Raw genomic sequence first — 19,125 nt, 5'->3', positions numbered from 1 at the left:
CATAAATGAAATTTTATGCACACATAAAAGGTTTTATGAATCAAACTTGGTTTTAAGTTATGTAATAACGCGAGGCGGATGGGAAATGTGCCAATAGATTGCTTAATGTTGCATACTCAGGGGACAAAAATATTTCTAAACTGCACTCGTCCTGCAGGACAAGTGCATAAAAATTTTCACTCGTCCTGCAAACACATGATCTTGTCCTTCAAATATGTGTGAAATAAAGATTGCAAAGGCTGATATTACTAATAAAGTTTCTTATATCACTGCTGAAATGCTGCTTACTCAGTTATTCATGCCAGCTGATCGCAAAAGCAGTGAAATAAGTTACTTTATTTATGTGGAACACAAATTAATAAATGAAGAAAATTTTGTGTTTTCCTTTTTTCTAATGCTCGTGTGCTTTCCGTTTCGGACGTTTGAACATCGCTCCCGCCAACTTTAAAGAACGCTCGTTTGTCAGTCCTTTTCTGACGATATTCAGACTGGTTTAAAGCCGTTCTTCGGGGTTAAATAATTCTTTAAAAATCAATACTTACAGTGAATGCAGTCGGATGGTTCCCTGTCAACATGGACGCGCAAAGTTTACACCAAAAAGTCAATATTTACTCCGGACACAGTTTTGCATAACAACGAGCACCTGCTGTATGAAATTTACAATTGCAATTTCCGGTTCATTCGCGTTCTACTTTCGGAATAGATATATGCTTTAAGACAATGATTTTATTTAATGAAAACGAGTCTTACTTGTCAGTAAATACATATTGTATTATCAGCTAATTTTCACTCGTCCTGTAGGACGAGAGCTTCAGGAAAATCCACTCGTCCTGTCAAGATTTCACTCGTCAATACGAGCGGACGAGTGATATTTTTGTCCCCTGATACTGGTCAGCCAATCGGGCGCTGGGATCAGTGAGTCACATGACCGTTAAGCGTCACCCGCGCCTAGCATCCTTTCGCAGACAAAGGAAAGCGCTCTTCTCGCAGTCTTAGAGAATGCTGTTAGCAGAAGGTTGCTTGGAAAATATCATACCTCCATTCCGCCTCTGCTATATAATTATATATACACATATATATATAAAAAAAATCATTCATGTTGCCTTCTATGTGTGCTTTTGACTTAGGCCTTTAACATTGTCATGCAGATTTATGCAGTTATAATTCTCTTTATTTTGCCTATCATGTTTTCTTGCCTTCTCATGTATGATTTTATGTATGCCTTTTATTACGTACCTTCATGTATGTTTCTTTTTGAGTATACATGTAATAAGGCAGTTTCTGCTAATGCCCAGCAGGGTAGAAGGAAAATTTAGTTGTTTTTGTTAAAGTTTACGACATTTTGAAATAAATGTCCAATTCACTCAGAAAACACATGTTGCAGTTATTTGAAATATTTGCATATGACTGCATATAGTGCATTGTTTTGTTTATTTAAATACATACATATTATAATTATTATTTTGACATTTTTTTCTTTGGTAATTTCTGCATCAAAAATGTGTAAAAAGGGGTTAAATTTAGGACAATCACGTGATTAGTAACTTAATTTGCAATATTCTTAAAGCCTATAAGTTGAACAAATAAACTTATAGAAATGTAACCAAACCAAGAAAAAAAATCTACTAGTTTATAAGTGCTTGTTTTGATTGCAAGTAATAACAATTAAACCCTTCATATGCTGATTTGCATGTGTCGGTGTATTTTAATAGAGGATTAGAGGACATTGATTTAACTACTGCCACTGAAAATGCATGTCAGATTGGTTTTCCAAAATAGGCAGTGCTTTGAAAAATATATTTCTATACAAAACTTGAACCAAAGTACTCAAGCGATGACCCAACATACTATTTTAAGAAACAGCTCACTTTTTCACAATCTTAAAAGAGAACTTTACCATTTTCATTGGACGTGTTGGAGTTTATGTCCTCATAGCATCTTTTGGTCTCATCCAAGATTCTTTTCAACCGCCCACAATGCCTTCTGTACCGCTTGATACCTGTTGCTAAGCCTGCAGACATGTTGACAATCTTAAATTTAGTCCAAATTTTGCTTTTAGTCCTTCATAGCACTTTCACTTCTCCATTTCCTTCCAAATAAAATTTCCGCAGAAGGGAGATCACTCTCAAACGGATCGCGTTCCTGGTTTTCTAATTTACATGAACCGAATGGTCGTAGCAGGGAACCAAATTATCGATAGTAATTGTCAACAATGAAAAAGATGGCAAATGTCTTCATTGCAACTTGTGTCAGTGGATTGTCTGATGCTGTTAGAAAGATTCTACCTTCTACGAGTATAACTAGCATAAATAGAATCAACAAAGGTAAATATTTTTCCTTTTATTGTGTGTAAAGTAGTCACCTATGTCGAGTAGGTCATTTTTTAGTCGGATCGGTTTTTATCTTTAAAAAAAAAACACGGTCAGGACAGAACGGTCAGAAGTCACATTTAGAGTCACACAAAAACATTGCTCAATTTAACATAACTTAATGTGAACATAGATATTAATACAACAGTCTCAAAGTAAAACTTAAGAATTTTAACAAAAAAATGATAGTAATTTATCAATATACATTTCTGGACTTATTACTGACAGACATAGGGACTGACTTGGACTGGAGAGAGGTGAGTTATATCTAATATATCACATAGGAACTTCTGACACACATATAGGTTTTTTTACGTTGGGCGCAAATGTAACCCAGCCAGAAAAATCCCCGACCACCATGGGGATCGAACCCGGGACCTCCTGGTTCTCCTTATACCAAACCCTGCTAGTACTACACATAACCCAGATATGTCTCGTCTCTTTGGGGTAGCATTAGCACATTTAAACCATATAAAACCAGATGCAGGCCCGGGGATAACGCATGAAGAGGTGGCGGCTATTGAAAAGCATGCTGATATCCTCCTGGCAGATGTCCCAGTCATACAGGCAGTGGCCCACTCCGCTCAGAAACTGAAATGGGCCGCCAGCACATGGGCAGGTATTCAGAATGCAGCACATGATTAATATCACAGTTTTCATATAGTTTCTAGAAGTTTCCATTGTTTTGTTCAGGGCGGTCAGTTAACTACATGAGTCATGTTCTGAGAAAACTGGGCATAATGCATGTAGGTAAAGTGTCGTCCCAGATTAGCTTGTGCAGTCGGCACAGGCTAATCAGGGACGACACTTTCCGCCTAAATTGGATTTTTGCTTAGAAGAGACTTCATTTAAACGAAAAAAGTCATAAAAGCGGAAAGGGTAAAATGGTTTATTAATTGTAGTATTCCTTTTGTTACAGCACATTTATTGACACACAAACTTCTAAAGGTCATACTTGCAGGATAAAGGGACCGTTCATTAACATACACATAATATAGGACTAAATGTCTGCTCTCTTATTGTACTATGCATTAAAGGATTGCAAAATAAGCACATATCGTACATAATGGCCCTATTCCACTACGAAAACAAGGCCACGATTCGCTACGATTTATCACATTTATTGAATCGGGAATACTCGTGAAGTCTACGATTCAGTTACGACACTGGTACGATTGAGTTATGAAGACTCGTGGGGTTGGGTTGAAGTCTTGCGAATAGAGTCCCGACTTCACTACGATGTGTAAGAATCTACTGCGCCTGTACTATGAACGATGCAGATCGGTCATGACTAAGCTAGGAACTCACCGAACGCACCCATGAATTAGGCGCCAAAATCTATTGATATTGATCTAAATCGCGAGAATCTTAGCGGGCTCGCAACTCACTCGGGGTGAACTCGTGAGAGTCTTGACAAACTCGTAGCTGATTCGTAGACAGATCACGTGATCACCGATTTCCCGATTGAGTCACGAATTACCTACGATTCCATTACGACGCCCAAGAACGCACTACGACGCTGTTACGAGTCAACTGTGATTAAATTCAGTCTTGTAGGTCCTGGCCAAATTTTAAACACGTTTAAAATCTGGCCACTATTTTTCGGGAGCTCACGAGTTGCAGGAATCACTTAGGACCGGCCCACGACTCGCTACGAATGAGATAAGACCTTCGCCGATTGAGCTACGAATGTCCCCGACCTCAAAATATTGCAAATCGGGACAAATCGTGGGGAATCGGGTCGTAGTGGAATACCCCTATAAGCCAGTTTATAACATGGCTCTTAATTGAATCTTTACCTGTATTTGAGGGTGTATCAGTATAATCACTGATTATTACAGTCACTGTGCACCTTACAGAGTTAATCTTCTGTAAATGACATTATAATTCTAGCTCATATCAGTTGCTATTTGCTGTTTCAGTATTAAAAGTCAGCAACATAATTCTTCTGGTATTTTCAGGTGTAGAAGGTCTTGTCAAATTTATAAAAGACACAAAAGTAAGTTTTGTTTTATTATTCAACAGGGTTATATTTATTATACAATAAAATATATTATTCAAGAGAAATATAAATGCAGCAAGTAATTTATGTACAAATGTATGTAAACACAACTGAATCATGGTATGGTAACCATGTGCAGCTGTATTTCAAATCACCTTTGTATTTTATATTAACATCATTAAATAAAATGTCCATTATCGTACTTGATTCAGAAGGTATTTAGGTCACCTGAGCAGAAAATGCTTAAGAAAAACTTTTAGAAAAACTTTTTTACAACTCTAGAGGGCACATAAATGACTCAATCTTGATGAAACTGTCTCAGAATGTTTATTTTGACAACATATAGGACGAGTTCGAATTTGGCTATATGTGTAAAAAACAAACTAGGTCAACCGGTCACATTTTAGTAAAATCTTGTTACCACTATAGAGGCCACATTTATTTCACAATCTTGATGAAACTTGCTCAGAATGTTTATCTAGACAGTATCTAGTGCTCAGAATGTTTATCTAGACAGTATCTAGTGCTCAGAATGTTTATCTAGACAGTATCTAGTGCTCAGAATGTTTATCTAGACAGTATCTAGTGCTCAGAATGTTTATCTAGACAGTATCTAGTGCTCAGAATGTTTATCTAGACAGTATCTAGGCAAAGTTTGAATCTAGGTCTAATGCGTTTAAAATTTTGTCACCTGATTGATGCTAAGAAAAAGGTTTTTACCATTCTTAAGGCCAAATTTATTACTCAATCTTGATGAAACTTGGTGAAAATGTTGATCTTGACAATACCAAGGCCAATTGTTATATCTAGGTCATCTGTATCTACAAACTAGGTAAGCAGTTATATTGTAAGAAAAACCTTCTTACCACTCTTGAGGCCACACATATGATTCTATCTTGATGAAACGTGGTCAGAATGTTTATCTTGACAATACCAAGGCCGATTTTCATATCTGGGTTATGTGAGTCTAGAAACTTGGTCACCATATCATAGCCTAGTATAAAGTTTGTTACCCTTTATAGGGGTCACATTTATGACTCAATCTTGATGAAAGTTAGTCAGAATGCTTAACTTGACAATATTAAGGCTGAATTTCAATCTGGATCACATGCATACAAAACTAGGTCACCAGGTCAATTATTAGAAAACCATTTTACCTCTCTAGAGACATTATTAATGACTCAGTCTTTGTTAAACGATGTCAAATGTTTATCTTGGCAATATGAAGTCGGCAGTTGAATCTTGTTCAAGTGGGGTCAACACTAGTTCACCAGGTCAAGTCTACAACAATTGATGTTGCGTGAGGGCTTAATTTCCATCATGGCCGTCTTGTTTACATTCTGGATTTTTGTGTGCATGGTCATTCTATGTGAATGTTATGTTTCAATAATATGAATTATTTTTGTAGAAATTTCTTGTTACAATTCATGTAAACAGTTATATGTTATAACATTTTCTTTATCGATTTGTACTGTAGCATGATTTAGGCAAACAAACTGGCTGCATACATGTACAATCTGAGTTGTTCTGGACACTTCAATATGTTCTTAAATAAGTTAGAATTAAGACAATAGGTCGAAATGTAAAATTTATGAAAATCATTTGACTGGATGTTTGCTTTATTCAACAGACCTAAAATAAAGAAGTGTTTAATCACATACCGCCTAGCTGTTTTTAAATTGGATAAAAGCGTAACATGGTTACTCTTCTGACAGATATGATAAACCTTGGTGATTATAATTATGTTCAATAACACTACAAAGTATTATCAAGATTGATTTATATCAGGTTCAAAAGCCAGGTTTCTCTTCGTAAAGAAAGAAAACATTGTCTTCATACTTTTACCATGATTTTATTAAACTAACTGTTTAAGTCTTAACCATTTGTCACCCAGAAGCAAAGTGAAAATGAATTGCCATGTACAACCTGCATACATTTTTAACAGCATGTGAATTACTGACAGGCTTTTAATGTTTAATGCTGTTTGCTGCTCAGTTTCTTAGAGGTGGAAATGAAGGCTTTAAAACTTGAATCTATTATAATGGTTCTTCAATTCAGTTTGATTTTTTAAGAGACTGCAAAAGCGTCAAAATGGGCTTTTGAGCACAAAAGGGCTTAACAAATTGTTCCAGAGTGTGTGTTTTTTCAATGCAAGTCTGATTATGGGATTATAGGATTATAGACAGTTTCTTGTCACTGCCACTTTCAGACCCCCAGTTTCACAGTGACACGGATGGGTGGTGCGTTCAACACTCTGATGTGCGAGTACGTCCTTGCAAACATCTTGGCACGGGAGAGACACGTCCTTGAGCTGGCTAAACAACAGGAGGCCGCCACCTGGGACAAGTAGGCTACATGTTTATGTGTTCATGATGTGAACCTCAAATGAATTTATCATTCATTCCCAACATAAACGGATTTATAACAGACTGTTTCCGCTCCTGCTTTCCCCTTTGATAATACAGATAATTATGTTGAAGCAACCACCTGCATTGAACGACTTCCTCCATTAAATGACCTCAACCAATTTTCCCAAGTGCAAAAATGCAGTTAACAACCACCTCCATTCCGCATCCAACAACCACATGCAGTCTTACCAATTTAAGTTTTAAAGTTATTTAGTTACCTAGATACTGTAGCAATTTTTAAAGCAATTATGCTATGACCTGCATTTGTGTGCATAAACATTACATACATGTATCATAACCCTGCCAATGAAGGTCCTATTATAAAATGAGGAACTTCGCACCAACAAAGGTAGAGATTCGCGGCACAATTCAACAATTGAGGAATGGCAATTCTGCAAGACATGACAGCATACCAGCAGAAGCGCAGGCAGCTGACATAGAGACAAGTGTGGAGCTACTCAACCCACTCTTCAGCAAGGTTATGGAAGAAGAGGTAAAACCACCAGAAGAGAAAGATGGCTACCTCATCAAGCTCCCAAAGATTGGCGACCTTAGTTCCTGCTTCAACTACCGAAGTATAACATTGTTGTCCATTCCAGGAAAGGTGTTTAATCGCATCCAGCTGTAACAATCAAAGATACTGTAGACCGGCTTTTCCTTGACCAAAAAGCAGGGGTCCAAAAAAAAAGATTGTGCACAGAGCATATTGCAACCCTGCGCATCATGCTGGAGCAATCCATGGATGGAAACTTTCCCCTATATGTCAACTTCATTGACATTGAGAAGGCATTGGACCAGCATTCTCTCTGGAGGCTTCTGAGAAATGATAGATTTTCAGAAAAGATCACATACATCATCAGGAAGTCTTATGATGGGAGGCCTTTTAGAATAGTTCACTGCAGAGAGTATGCACTTTAGAGAGGTAAGGTGTGTTACTTTCACCTTTTCTGTTCCTGCTCACCATGAACTTGGTCATGAAGACCTTGATTAACCAAAAGTGACTTTTTAAACAGAATCTAATAGACACTTTGTAAACAGTTCAACAACCTCGACGCTCTAGCTCTTATCTCTCACACCCAACAACATATGCAGGAAGAGATCAACATTGTTGTGGACAACTCAGTAAGACTGGGTCTCACCATTAGCAGAGGCAAGAGCAATGTGTTCCAGACAACCCACCTATTAACACTGAATTTTGTGAACACTTGCAACATATTGCACATATTAAAGTCTATGACATAAAAAAATCTATATATTTTATTTTTATTTTTTTTCTATTCAGAAATTGTTACTTCTATTTTAGAGTGCCATATATGAAGTATAGAAGCCTTAGTGAGCTGACAGTGTGTATACTTGGCCTTGGAGAGATTGGAACAGCAGGTGAGTAATGATATTAGAACGCTAGAATTTGTTTGTATTCTAAGCCAAACATAGATTGCATCAGATAAACAGTCAACCGGAAAATGTGGATTCTTGACTAAAAAGAATTAATATTTATTTATGAGTACAGTCAAAACACGGCTTGCGGGGACCTACAACAAAAGTTAGAGCCATCCGGAATTCGAGCCAACCGATTTCTAATACACTTTTGTTTACTAACCCTTAAAGCGCTGGAGATGAATTTTAAAGGCCTTTGCAAACAGTTTGGATCCAGATGAGACGCCACAGAACGTGGCGTCTCATCAGGATCCAAACTGTTTGCTATTCTGATAGTATTCTTTGAAAAAAATCGAAGAAAATGCTAATTTTAGAAATTCTGCAGACGACATTTTAGCAGACGACAAATTTCCCAGCATGCAAAGGGCTAACATGAATTTGCATAATAAGCATCTCCAGTTGAAGAGTATTCATACTGCCTAAACACCGCACACATTTTTGATTTGTAATTAATAAGAACAAAATATTTACTTCATAGTTTTATAAATCAATACTTTTACACAGTTTTACACATACAATCAAACAAATATCTTATAATAAATTATATCAGCATGTTTTATGTATTACATGTACAGAAACATTTAAAAACATCACTAACAAACAAAACATGCATAAGCACTACATACATATACAAAGTGTCATCTTTTTCTCAAATCAATTAACGATTTAGTCGATGACAAATTTGCAACCAGTGAGCCATCAGTTAGGGTCTGCCTTTAATCGGGCCAAACAAACAAAAAACGTGTGAAAATTGTGACCTGGATTGTGAAAACAGTTTTAGCCATCCGATAATTGGAGCCTTCTGATTGCAAGCCATCCAACAGAAATTTATACGAATATATAGCAATAAAAAATCTGCGTGCTTCGAAGAGAGTACAAGCTTACCAGAAATTACAGCCAAGTGAGTTGGAGCCATCGGGTTTCAACTGTATAATAATTATTTTGGTTATATCGATGTTAGGACAGAAAACAGCATGAATGATGCTTGCATGATCTTCTCATAAAATACATAGATAGACAATAGCTTCTCTGAATTTATTAGGGCATACAATAGTCTGTTTTTAGTTTTCCAAAGCCTGTTTATGTACAATACATGTATAACTTTCTTCTATAGACTGTTATGTTATGTTGTTTTAACTAGTTATAGTTTATTTGTCGTACAAATGTACATAGTCCTAGCAGTATCACAAATGTTATAAGGCAATTATAGACAATCAAGTCAAGAACACAAGCGTGCTGTTTCTTAGACATTTATTTTACAACTAGCAGATAACATGTGCTAGTGCCGGGTAGAGGTCAGTTGGCATGCGCATAGAGATAAACACGCAGACACGTGTTCTACATATATTACATCCTCTTCTCTTTAAAGAAGAAAATTTATACATATAGCATAATTAAATTCAATACCATTTCAAATATGTATTTCAAAAGCATGATTCGTTCGTTAACCTTATATATTTAAATTCAATGAGTATTTGTATATTTAATATTGATTTTTGTTCTGAATATGATAGTAGTCATGCGTCTTTGTTTAAAGCTGCATCTGTAAGCTATAAATGATATTTATTTACAGTTATTTACATATCCATTCATCACCACTGTAAAGTTTGTTTGGCTTGACAACTCTACCCGATCGTGTCTGATAAGGGCCATTAATTTGGGCTGCCGATCTGTAAATCTCTTGATCAAATTTGTTTCTGTGGGGAGTGTTATTCGGGGTTACTTGTGGGAAAGTCTGTGCTAAGATGTTAGGCTCAAAATCGGTAACTTCCAGGAAGCTCTCTTTGGTTTTGCATAACAGCCTACGATTACGACGATAAATTCCGCCGCTTCGCGTTTGTACTTTGTATGATCTTTCACCATAAACCTTAATGACTTGGTAACCATATTTTGCCATTCTGCATTTGAACATATTCATTGACACCAAGTTTTGGCAGTGTTTTTGCTGCCCTATCAAAATAATGCTTTTGTTTTTCTTTCTCTCTCTGTTTAAACGATTGAATATGTTTTGTGTTAACTGTTTGGGAACGCAGATGTTTTTGGGTAACCGGTATAACAGATTTAGTGCGTCTGCCCATTAGCAGTTGTGCAGGGGTGTAGCCAGACTTAAGTGGTGTGTTTCTGTATTCAAGAATGCACAAATAAGGATCTTGTCCGCTTTTGTTGGTTTTTTGCAGCAAACATTTTGCTGTTTTCACGGCATTTTCTGCTAGGCCATTTGACTGTGGATGTAGTGGACTGGAAAATACTTGCGTAAAATTCCACTCATTTGCAAAGTTTTACATTGCATCTGATGTGTATTGACCAGCATTGTAGGACATAAGTCTGTCTGGTATACCATGTCTAGCAAAGTGGCATTTGAGTTTTCGTACGACTGTTGTACTTTTCATGTCAGGTAGACAGTCAATTTCGAATTAATTGCTGTATGCGTTGACAGTAATCAGGTAGCCTTTGTTGTTAAGCATGAATATGTCAGTAGAGACATATTGCCATGGTCGCTGTGGTACCTCATGTGAGATCAGTGGTTCTTTTTTATTTGAATGGCTGTATTTCTGGCTTACAATTTAGCACATAGTCTGTTAATTGTTTTGCCATGCCGGGCCAAAACAATGCTTCTTTTCCTCTGAGTATTGTTTTCCGGATACCCATGTGGCTATTGTGAACTGATTGCATCATTTCCTGTTTGACCGGTCCTGGTATAACTATTGTTTGACCTCTTAAAATCAAGTCATCAGCACAGGATAGCTCATCCCTGTGGTTCCAGAATTCTTGAAATGTCCAATTACACTTTGACCTTGTTTCTGGCCATCCGTCCACGATAGTGGCTTTTAGCGTTTGCATCTGAGGGTCATTCCCAAACCAAAATCGCAAGCTTTTCTAACATGCTTGCGGCAAGCTTGCCACAAGCTTGCGAAGGAAGCTTGCGCAAGCTTAGAATTGGAACCTCGCAGCAAGCTTGCGCAAGCTTGCTGATAATTCTTGTTTTGCAAGCTTGCGATTCTTTAAGCTTGCGCAAGCTTAGAATTGGAACCTCGCAGCAAGCTTGCGCAAGCTTGCTGATGATGTTTATTTGCAAGCTCGCGCAAGCTTGCAGATTCCATAGAATAGTACTTTCAAGTTTGTTCAACCTTCCAATCTGAAAAAAGTAAAGAGTACAAATGAACAATTTATATTTTACAGTTTATACAACATAGTATAAACATATCTACATAATTGACACATTTGAACATTTCAACAAGTTAGTGCCCTTCTAGCATTTGCACATTTACTGTTAATTATGTCATTGAAAGCTGAATCAAACAGGCACAGTGTACCATTGTCTTTTTAAATGCATTTAACACAAAATGTTTCACAGCCTGTGTGGCAACACAAGGCAAACATGCTGTTGATATTAAAGTATTATTGGCCTTCCCAGACCCATTGGCGCTGGACTTCGCAAGTTGTTCCCTGCTGAAAATGACATCCAGCAAAGCAATTGTTAACTTTTGTGGATATTGGCTACAGCATGCCATTCTTGTGAAAGTTGCCCCTGAGTAATGTACACTTCGTGTTCTGGATGAAGCTGAACCTTTTTAACACCAGAGCTCTGAAAAAAAAGAGAAATCACTTATGTAACCACTGAAAGGTATTTAATGTTATGATTTTTATATCCTTTTATTTCAATAAATGTGACTGTAACCATAATTAGCAGGAAGCAAGTTCATGAGTTAAAATATTAAAAGATTAATTGATATGTTTCATAATGATGCTCTGAGGAATCTGCTATTCTGCTTTTTTTATGAAACTCATTGCAAGTTGAAAATTAGCTTTACAGTTCAGGGCTAACGGTTTATTTGTGAAAACAGGGTATAAGCATGTTATAGCATAGTGATATTATTATTTACTTGTGATAAAAGAAAACCTGATAATTTCTACATGACTCGATCATGACATGAAATTGATATGCTACAGAAATCAACAAATATCCGCTTTTAAACAAAAAGTAGGTCAGCTTTGAATTGGTATTTTAACAAATGAGGTTAATGTCATTTAGCAATTTTCAATTTCAATTTTTGAATATTTTCTGTGGTGCTTGTTGTTTTACCGTTTCACATTCCTCCCAATGATAAGTCCCTTGCAGACTTTGATCACAGTGGTCCAACTCAAGCCATTAGGTGGAGACTTCATGTTAAACTTATTGGCTTCCACTACACCATATGCAAGCTGTACTGGTGTTGGTTTGTACACTGTCTGCTTTTGTGCTGCTCAGCTGTTGCAGTCTCCCTTTTTAGCTCACCTGAGCGATAGCTCGGGGTGAGCTATTGTGATCACTCACCGTCCGGCGTCTGTCCGTCCGTCCGTCTGTCTGTCTGTCTGTAAACAATTTGTAAACATCTTCTTCTACTTAACCATTGAGCCAATTTCAACTAAATTTCATGTGGAGCATCCCTAGGTCATGGGACAAAAGAATTGTTAAAAAAAATTTGATCACATAACCAAGATGGCCGCCATGACCATATATGGTAAAAACCTTAAAAAATCTTCTTGTCAGAAACCGCTCATCAGATTTTCAAAAAATTTCACAGGGATGACCTTTGAAGGCTCCCCTGAAAAAGTTGTTCAAAGAAATTTGATTCGTCAAAAAACATGGCCGCAGGAGCTCGTTGAACTTTGCATTTTTATTCGTTTTTGCCTATTTTGTGAAAACTTTCAAAAATCTTCCACATTTTTTGTCCGATCCTTTCCAAATTTGCACAGTGTCTTTATATCAATGAGGACACGAACACTACAAAAAATGAGCATTATTGGTTCATGAAGTACAGAATTACCTCCCCTTGAATTGAGAAAATGGTGTTTATGCAATAAAGTCCAAATTTTTCATCCAATTCTTTCCAAACTTGTAAGGATTTAGCATGGTTCAAACAAGGGAAACAACTATGGTTTATGCATGTTCTTTTTATTGCAGATTTGCCTCCCTTTAATTCATTCAAAATCTCATTTTACAGCAGAGATTCCAAATCTGACCTGTAAATGAGCCCCATATTTACTGCCAGTGCTAGGTTACCTTTTCCCATTTGATAATTCTTAAGTATTGGTCTTGTAATGCTGCTACTGCTTCTGCTACTGCTACTGCTACTACTACTACTACTACTACTACTACTACTACTACTACTACTACTACTACTACTACTACTACTACTACTACTACTTCTACTACTACTACTACTACTACTACTTCTACTACTACTACCACTACTACTACTACTACTACTACTACTACTACTACTACTACTACTACTACTGCTACTACTACTACCTACTACTACTGACGACTACGAGCTACTACTACTACTACGTCTACTACTACGACTACTACTACGAGTACTACTACTAACTACCACTGACACCACACCACCACCACCACCACCACCACCACCCCACCACACCACCCCCACACCACCACCAACAACACACCACCACCACCACCACCACACACCACCACCACGATGCTACGTTACTACTCATACGACCACGACGACTGACTACTATGACCACTAACGGGTACTACGACGACGTACTACGAATAGACCACGACCACTACGACTACTAACTACGACATACTTCTACTACGACTACTACGACTATACTACACTACTAACTCTACGACTACTACTACTACTACTACACTACTACTACTACTAATACTACTACTACTACCTACTATTACTACTACTACTACTACTACTACTACTACTACTACTACTACTATACTACTATACTACTACTACTACTACTACTACTACTACTACTACTACTACTACACCACCACCACCACCACCACCACCACCACCACCACCATTCACAGTGACAAAAAACGTATTCACACAATGGCTGCTACTACAACTTATAGCCCATATAGGGGGGCATGCATGTTTTACAAACAGCCCTTGTTTCTATGGGATTTTAACCACAACTGTTCATGTTTATCTCCGACACATATTTTTAGGTCACCTGTCATGAAGTGACACAGTGAGCTTATGTGATCCTGTGATGTCCGGCATCCGTTGTGCGTGCCTGCGTGTGTCTGTGCGTCCGTCCGTCAACAATTTGTTTGTGTAGACAGTAGAGGTCACAGTTTGCATCCAATCTTGATGAAATTTGGTCAAAATGTTTATCTTGATGAAATCCGGTTTGGGATTGTATTTGGGTCATCTGGGGTCAAAAACAAGGTCACTAGGTCAAATAATAGAACAACCTTCTGTAGACAATAGAGGTCACAGTTTTCATCCAATCTTTATGAAATTTGGTCAGAATGTTTATCTTGATGAAATCTGGGTTGGGATTTTATTTGGGTCATCTGGGGTCAAAAACTAGGTCACTAGGTCAAATAATAGAAAAACCTTGTGTAGACATTAGAGATCACAGTTTTCATCCAACCTTTATGAAATTTGGTCAGAATTCTTGATGAAATCTGGGTGGGATTGTATTTGGGTCATCTGGGGTAAAAATCTAGGTCAAATAAATAGAAAAACCTTGTGTTGACAATAGAGGTCACAGTTTTCATCCAATATTTATGAACTGTGGTCAGAATGTTTATCTTGATGAAATCTGGATTGGGATTGTATTTGGGTCATCTAGAGTCAGGAACTAGGTCACTAGGTCAAATCATAGAAAAACATTGTGTAGACAATAGAGGTCATAGTTTTCATCTGATCTTAATGAGTCAGGTGAGCGATTCAGGGCCATCATGGCCCTCTTGTTTCCCCATACTATGATATAATCTGAAATGTTGTTTAAGATAAATTAAAGGTGAATTGAAATATCAGCACTAACAATGTTTATGTCCCCCAGTCTATACTGTTTTTGCCCTGTCTGTTGGTTTGTTGATTTGCACAAACTTTAAAACATTTGGCCATAACTATTGCAAAATTGAAGATAGCAACTTGATATTTTGCATGCATGTGTATCTCATGGAGCTGCAATTTTGTGTAGAAAAGGGTCAAGTTCATCCTTCCAGGTGAAAGGTCAAATATATAGGTCAAAAGCGCTCAAAAGGGGACATAGTGTTTCACAAACACATCACTTGTTTTTACATATATTTTTATTTGTGTTGCATACAATATGGTGGTTATCATTATCCCCCGCCATTGGCGGAAGGATATTGTTTTGGCGTTGTCCGTCTTTCCGTTTGTCCGGCACTTTTGTGTCCCGAGCCATATCTGAAAGTGCTTTGGTGCCTATAATTGAAACTTGGTATGAGTATATATATGGATATGAGGATGATGCTTGCCAAATGGCATTGTACACCATCTGTTATTAAGGGAGTTATAGCCCTTTGTATCGTAAAAAGATGCTTTTTTAGCTGAGTGTCAAATATAACACGTTTGTGTCCAGAAGCATATTGGCGGGGGATATCAATTAAACGAATTTGCTTGTTAAATATGGAAACATAGCCTTGAATGCAAGTCCTATTTTCAACTTCACCAGACGATGTTGGCCTATTTATTGATTTACACAGTAGAGAAACACTGGCAAATTAAGCCTTTGCAAAGAGATCATTTGGAAATCGTATCACAGAATGCCTATTCATTTCGAAGGTCAATGTTTCAGGGGGCATTTTCTCGAATGAGCCAAGAGATTGTTTGATTTTATTCATTCAGACATACTGGCGGGAAATTTATTTTAAATTTGATTGGCTTCTGAGGTCGTGAAAGGTAAAAATTTATGTCATGTTAAACAGCTAGGCCGAAAAAAATGTTTACCTGATTATTAAGATTCTGTGTTTCATGCCATTAAATTTGAATCCAATATGCTGGGGAAAAAATCAGCTTCCTTGAAATGATATTTTTGTTAACTTTTTATATATTTTTGTTCTTTGAAATTTTTACTCATTTTCAGCTGACATGCACTACTTTGCTTGCATCCAAAAAAGCTTGTGCAAGCTTGCACCAGCTTGCAGAATTTTGTATTAAAATACTTGCAAGCTTGCCGCAAGCTTGTACAAATTAAATTTAGCTTCGCAAGCTTGCTGCGAGCTTGCCGCAAGCATTCATTTTGGTTTGGGTTCTTTGTTGCTTCGCGTATAAGTTGAATTCGTCGGTCAGAAACATTAATTGATTGCATAACAGTGTGTATGTGCAAGTCAAGGCCTTCTAATTCAAATGAATCGGTGACTGGTTGTCTGGAAAGTAGATCACTTATTGGAACTTCTTTCCCGCTTACGTGTTGCACGTCAAGATCGTATTTCTGCAATTGTAACATCATTCTTTGCAGACGAGGTGGAGCAACAGAAAGTGACTTTTTCGTGATTGCTTATAATGGCTTTTGATCTGAGTGTACTCTCACAAGTCTACAGTAAATATATTGATGGAAGCGTTTGCAACCTAACAATATAGCCAGCATCTCATGCTCTATGTTTGCGTAACCAGATTCAGTCTGTGTCAATGCTTTTGATGCATAGGCTATTGGACGGCCATCTTGAAATATGGCTGCGCCAACACCGTGCTTTGAGGCATCACATTCAAGTTTAACTGGTTTCTTAGGGTCAAAGATTGCTAAGACAGCACTCTGTGTAATAACGTGCTTCATTTTCTTGAATGCGTCCATCTGTGTGTGATCCCCGATGAATTCAACGTCTTTCTTAAGTAATGATCTCATGGGACTCGTTACTTCAGCTAGGTTTGGTGCAAATGTTCGTTACTTCAGCTAGGTTTGGTGCAAATTTTTGCAGGTAGTTGACTATGCCAAGTAGGGTTTCCAATTCAGTCCGGTTCTGTGGTATACCTAGCTTTGTTATCACTTCCATTTTTGAAGGATCGGGTTTCAGTCCATTTGAGCTGATTACATGACCAAAGAATGTGACTTCTTGAACTGCGATTATGCATTTGTCCGGGTTAAACTGTACTCCATTTGCTCGTGCTCGTTCAAGCAATGTAGCAAATTTGTGTCATGTTCCTATCTGGTCTTTCCTGTGACCAACAGATCGTCGACAAGCGCTGTCATGCCCGTCAGTCCATTAAATACTTCGTCCATTTTATTTTGGAACAGGTCCAATGAAGCAGAAATTTGAAAAGGAAGTCTTAACCGTCTGTAACGACCAAAAACGATACTTAATGCAGGTAGTTGACCATGCCAAGTAGGGTTTCCAATTCAGTCCTGTTCTGTGGTATACCTAGCCTTGTTATCGCTTCGATTTTTGAAGGATCGGGTTTCAGTCCATTTGAGCTGATTACATGACCAAAGAATGTGACTTCTTGAACTGCGATTTTGCATTTGTCCATGTTAAACCGTACTCCATTTGCTCGTGCTCGTTCAAGCAATGTAGCAAATTTGTGTCATGTTCCTATCGGGTCTTTCCTGTGACCAACAGATCGTCGACAAGCGCTGTCATGCCCGTCAGTCCATTAAATACTTCGTCCATTTGATTTTGGAACAGGTCCAATGACGCAGAAATTCCAAAAGGAAGTCTTAACCGTCTGTAACGACCAAAAACGGTACTAAATGTCGCAACAATGAAGATTCTTCGTCTAACTGGATACTCCAGTATGCATGCGTTATGTCTAGTGTACTAAAGTACTTAGCATCAGTCAGTTTTCACGTCATGTCTTCTAGTGTTGGCATTGGGTAGTGTGGTCGTCGTACGGCGTCATTTAATGCTTTCGGGTCTAGGCAAATTCTCAAATCGCCTGTTTTGGGCTTCTCTACCACTACAATTGAATTAACTCAGTCAGTAGGTTCGGTGACCTTAGCAATTATGCCATCACGCTCAAAGCGTTGGAGTTTATTATGTAACTTATCCTTAAGTGCTTCCGGTACTCGTCTAGGGGGGGGGTAATTACAGGTATGGCATCAGGCTTGATGTGTAATTTGCAAACACCAGGAATGGTTCCAACGCCTTGAAAAAGGTCACTGGACTCTTTCAGTACCGATTCCTTGTCTAAATGGGCATTTCTGGGATAATTATCTACTGCGTAGGTCAGTGTGATTAGACCTAGGTCAACAGAAGCTTGGAGGCTCAGTAGAGGGGAAGATTACCGTCCACAATGTAGCACATTTGTTCGGTAATCTTATCTTTGTATCTCAATGTCAGTTTGACAATCCCTTTCACCGAGAGAGTGTTTCCAGAGTATGATGTTAATCGGCTATCTGGCGCTTCCAACGGGGTTTTTAGATTTAAAGTGCTAAAATGTGTAAGCGGTAAAACTACTGTAGCTGTTGCCGCTGCGGTTGCACTGCACATCCTGCTCCCCTTGTACGATGAACGTCCTGTTCCGTCATGGTCCAAAGCTGCTTCTGCGAGTACTCGAAAGACTGTGCAATCTGAATTGCTTTGTCGAGAGTTAGTTCTGCTCCGATGTTTATTAGCTTTTCACGAATCTTCAATGAATTCGAGCCAAACACAATACAGTCGCGAATCATGTCGTCCGTGTCGCGAAAGTTGCAGTCTCTTGCTGTCAACCGTAGTCGAGGGACGAATGCGTCGATTGACTCGACCCTGTATTTCGTAGTAGAATTTGTATATTGCAAATATGGGATTCAGCTTTAGCTGTCCGTGAGCTTGAAATCTGGAGTAATAGGTGTACAGTTTCTTTGAATCTTCTTCAGATATGTCATCCCACGTGGAGTGAATATCCCTTCCTTTTTCGCCTGTCCATAGTAATAGGTAATAGGACGAACACTTTCTCCTCCTCGCATTTGGCTTTCAGAGGTCCGGAGAACATTAATTCCACATGTCATTTGAATTTATTCCATTGCTCTGGAAGATTTGAATCTGTCCAGTTCATACACGGAGGTGTTATTCCAGTTAATTGGATTTTCTAGATAGTTTTACAAAACGTAGAATTTAAAGTTATTAATGTTTTATTCTGACACCATGTTATGTTATTTTAACTAGTTATAGTTTGTTTGTCGTACAAATGTACAAAGTCTA

At 37.9% G+C, this 19,125-nt stretch overlaps 2 protein-coding genes across 4 annotated transcripts in view; one reads left to right on the top strand and one right to left on the bottom strand.

Moving 5' to 3' along the window:
• The window catches only part of LOC127846741 (dual serine/threonine and tyrosine protein kinase-like), a 51,631-nt gene extending 49,473 nt beyond the window's left edge, over nt 1-2,158 (bottom strand). For all 3 annotated transcript variants that reach the window (XM_052378235.1, XM_052378236.1, XM_052378237.1), the window contains exon 1: nt 1,898-2,158. In XM_052378235.1, the coding sequence (XP_052234195.1) occupies nt 1,898-2,021 (124 nt within the window). In that variant the 5' untranslated portion in view covers nt 2,022-2,158. The remainder of the gene's footprint in view (nt 1-1,897) is intronic.
• Nucleotides 2,143-19,125, top strand: part of LOC127846751 (glyoxylate/hydroxypyruvate reductase A-like) — a 39,818-nt gene continuing 22,835 nt past the window's right edge. The window contains exons 1-5 of the mRNA XM_052378267.1: nt 2,143-2,324; nt 2,851-2,988; nt 4,331-4,368; nt 6,581-6,717; nt 8,083-8,159. Of these exons, the coding sequence (XP_052234227.1) occupies nt 2,213-2,324; nt 2,851-2,988; nt 4,331-4,368; nt 6,581-6,717; nt 8,083-8,159 (502 nt within the window). The 5' untranslated portion in view covers nt 2,143-2,212. The remainder of the gene's footprint in view (nt 2,325-2,850; nt 2,989-4,330; nt 4,369-6,580; nt 6,718-8,082; nt 8,160-19,125) is intronic.

Source organism: Dreissena polymorpha, chromosome 9 (genome assembly GCF_020536995.1).
Source record: "Dreissena polymorpha isolate Duluth1 chromosome 9, UMN_Dpol_1.0, whole genome shotgun sequence".
Taxonomy (NCBI): Eukaryota; Metazoa; Mollusca; class Bivalvia; order Myida; family Dreissenidae; genus Dreissena; species Dreissena polymorpha.
Note: the sequence above shows the minus strand (reverse complement) of the source record. Positions and strands in the feature narration are given on the sequence as shown.